The sequence below is a fragment of the Montipora capricornis genome, chromosome 7 (genome assembly GCF_036669925.1).
Source record: "Montipora capricornis isolate CH-2021 chromosome 7, ASM3666992v2, whole genome shotgun sequence".
NCBI classification, from domain to species: domain Eukaryota; kingdom Metazoa; phylum Cnidaria; class Anthozoa; order Scleractinia; family Acroporidae; genus Montipora; species Montipora capricornis.
Genome location: NC_090889.1, coordinates 22,405,616 through 22,408,115, shown reverse-complemented (window position 1 = coordinate 22,408,115; position 2,500 = coordinate 22,405,616). Strand labels below are relative to the sequence as shown.

At 37.7% G+C, this 2,500-nt stretch overlaps 1 protein-coding gene across 1 annotated transcript in view; it reads right to left on the bottom strand.

The window, feature by feature from the left end:
• Positions 1-2,500, bottom strand: part of LOC138056444 (E3 ubiquitin-protein ligase ARIH2-like) — a 19,256-nt gene that overhangs the window by 5,815 nt on the left and 10,941 nt on the right. The window contains exon 8 of the mRNA XM_068902232.1: positions 582-632. Within this exon, the coding sequence (XP_068758333.1) occupies positions 582-632 (51 nt within the window). The remainder of the gene's footprint in view (positions 1-581; positions 633-2,500) is intronic.

Here is a 2,500-nt window from a genome sequence, read left to right as displayed (position 1 = left end):
ACTTGGTTTTGCATTTCTTCACTCAGTGATTGGTTCAAAGTTCTTGCGTCACTTTTTCAACCAATCAGAAGTGAAACCAAAACCAATTGTGGCTCGCGCGTGCACATTTTCCCTCGCTTTGTGTCGGCTACGTGTAATTACTTCGAGGTTTGGTTGGTTTACTGGATTGTCTCCGTCCTTTTTGATTGGCCAAAGTAATAGTACTTTGGTTTTGGTTTTACGACACTCATTTGAAAACCACTCTAATGCTGTATTGCAAAACCAATCAGTTTAATTCAAATTTAATAATGATAAAAGCCCTGCTGTCCTGTTTTTAACTTTAAATTTACTTTTCCACAAAGTATATTTATTACTTTAATGTGATTCATGTACCTTCAGTGTAGTCTAATAATAATAATTATTGTTACATGTAATTTCTTAATAATTTTTATTGCTTTTATCAGAATGATTATTGTATCCTCTTCACTTGTTTTAAAAATACATGTGTACCGTTACTTGGGATCATCGCTGCAATGTTCGTCTATCTATCAAAACAAGGACCATTATTTGAAATAACAAATAATTTTTATACATGTAATTACCATGTGATTACAGCCCCCATTCTTTTCAATGCAGCTGCCACAGTTTGGACACTGAAAAATAAAACGTTGCCTTAATTCTACAGGGCTCGAAATTGCGACCAATACAGTCGCATTTGCGACTAAATTTTACCCTTTGCGACTAAAATATCTGGAGAAGTCGCAAATTTGCGACTTGTTGTCACCTTCGCTCTGTCGAAACAAAAGGGTTAGCAGTTACCACTTTGCTGCTACTTTTGCTAAAATAAATAAATCACAAAATCATTTTGTTTTGTTTCTCGCTGTGAAATTTCTCTGAAGATAGCGTAATTGTTGAGTAATTTAGCTGTGATGTTACGTGCACAGCTCCATTCCTTCGATCATTCGCCATTTTTAGCGGTTTAATAGTTTAATAGTTTATTACTTATTAGGCGCAAATTAACATCTGAATATGATCAAATGCGCCTTACAACTAAAACTACTCCTAATAATTACAATAAAATATAATTAAGAATACTTGAAATTAATAACTTTAAAAGTAGTCAATCTAACAATAACAGGCAAAAGCCTTCCTAAATAAATAAGTCTTTATAGTTCGTTTAAAAACCAAAAAGTCATCGATGTCTCTAACACTCGCAGGCAGGCTGTTCCACAATACAGGGGCAGCTGTTTGGAATGATCTGTCTCCCAGAGTTTTCTTTGTTTTCTTTATGGGCAACTGTAATAGTAGTTCTTTAGAAGAACGAAGCTGGTACTTACATTTATCCTTTAATCGAACCAGATTACAGATATAGGACGGCGCCAGTTGATAAATTGCTTTAAACGTCAAAACTAATATTTTGAACTCGATACGGTAAGTAACGGGTAGCCAGTGCAAAGAAAATAAGACGGGTGTAATATGATTAAACCTCGGAGTTGAACATACGAGCCGGGCAGCACTATTTTGGATGCGTTGTAACTTACTTATGTGTATCGCGGGAACTTTATAAAGAAGACTATTACAATAGTCTAAGCGGCCAATAACAATGGAGTGAACAAGCGTATGTGCGGCATCGATGGTGAGGTACTTTCTGATCCGCCTTATATTGTAAATATGAAAAGACGCAGCTTTACATATCTTATTAATGTGTGGAATCATACTCAGGTTCTGGTCAAACCATGATCCTAAGTTCCTAACTGAAGTTACGGGAACTATACTGCTCTCACCAACGGTAAGACCATCAATGTTCACTTTAGTCAGTTGCTTTCTGGTGCCTATAATCATGAACTCCGTCTTACTATCATTCATGCGTAGTTTGTCCTTGATCATCCACGATCGTATAGCCTGTATGCACTGCTCCATTGCTTCAACTGCGTCATTTTGCGAACAAGCCAAGTCAGGATTGAATGAAAGATACAGCTGAGTATCATCTGCGTATGCGTGCGATTGTGGTAGATAATTCTTAATAACCTCAAAAAGCTTACTGGCATAGATAGTAAATAGCAATGGCCCTAAGCATGATCCTTGAGGAACACCACATTGCAATTTGAAATTCTCCGATAATTTTTGTCAAAAGACACGCGCTGAGATCTATTGAGAAGGTAGGATGCAAACCACTGCAATGCTGATCCCCTGACTCCAAAGCTCGTACTGAGGCGATTCAATAACACTCCATGGTCAACTGTGTCGAACGCTGCACTCAAATCCAGCATCACAAGAAGAGTCACTCGTTGAGAATCCAAGTTCATTAGGATGTCATTTTGCACTTTTAAAAGTGCAGTCTCAGTGCTGTGACACTTTCGATACGCTGACTGGAATGGAGGATATAAGCCATGTGATGTCAAATGCGCATGCGTTTGATCGAAGACGGCACGTTCCGTTAACTTTGAAATGTACTGCAAATTAGACACAGGTCTAAGGTTAGTAAACTCTGAAATCACGCCAGACTTTTTGAGTAGAGGGG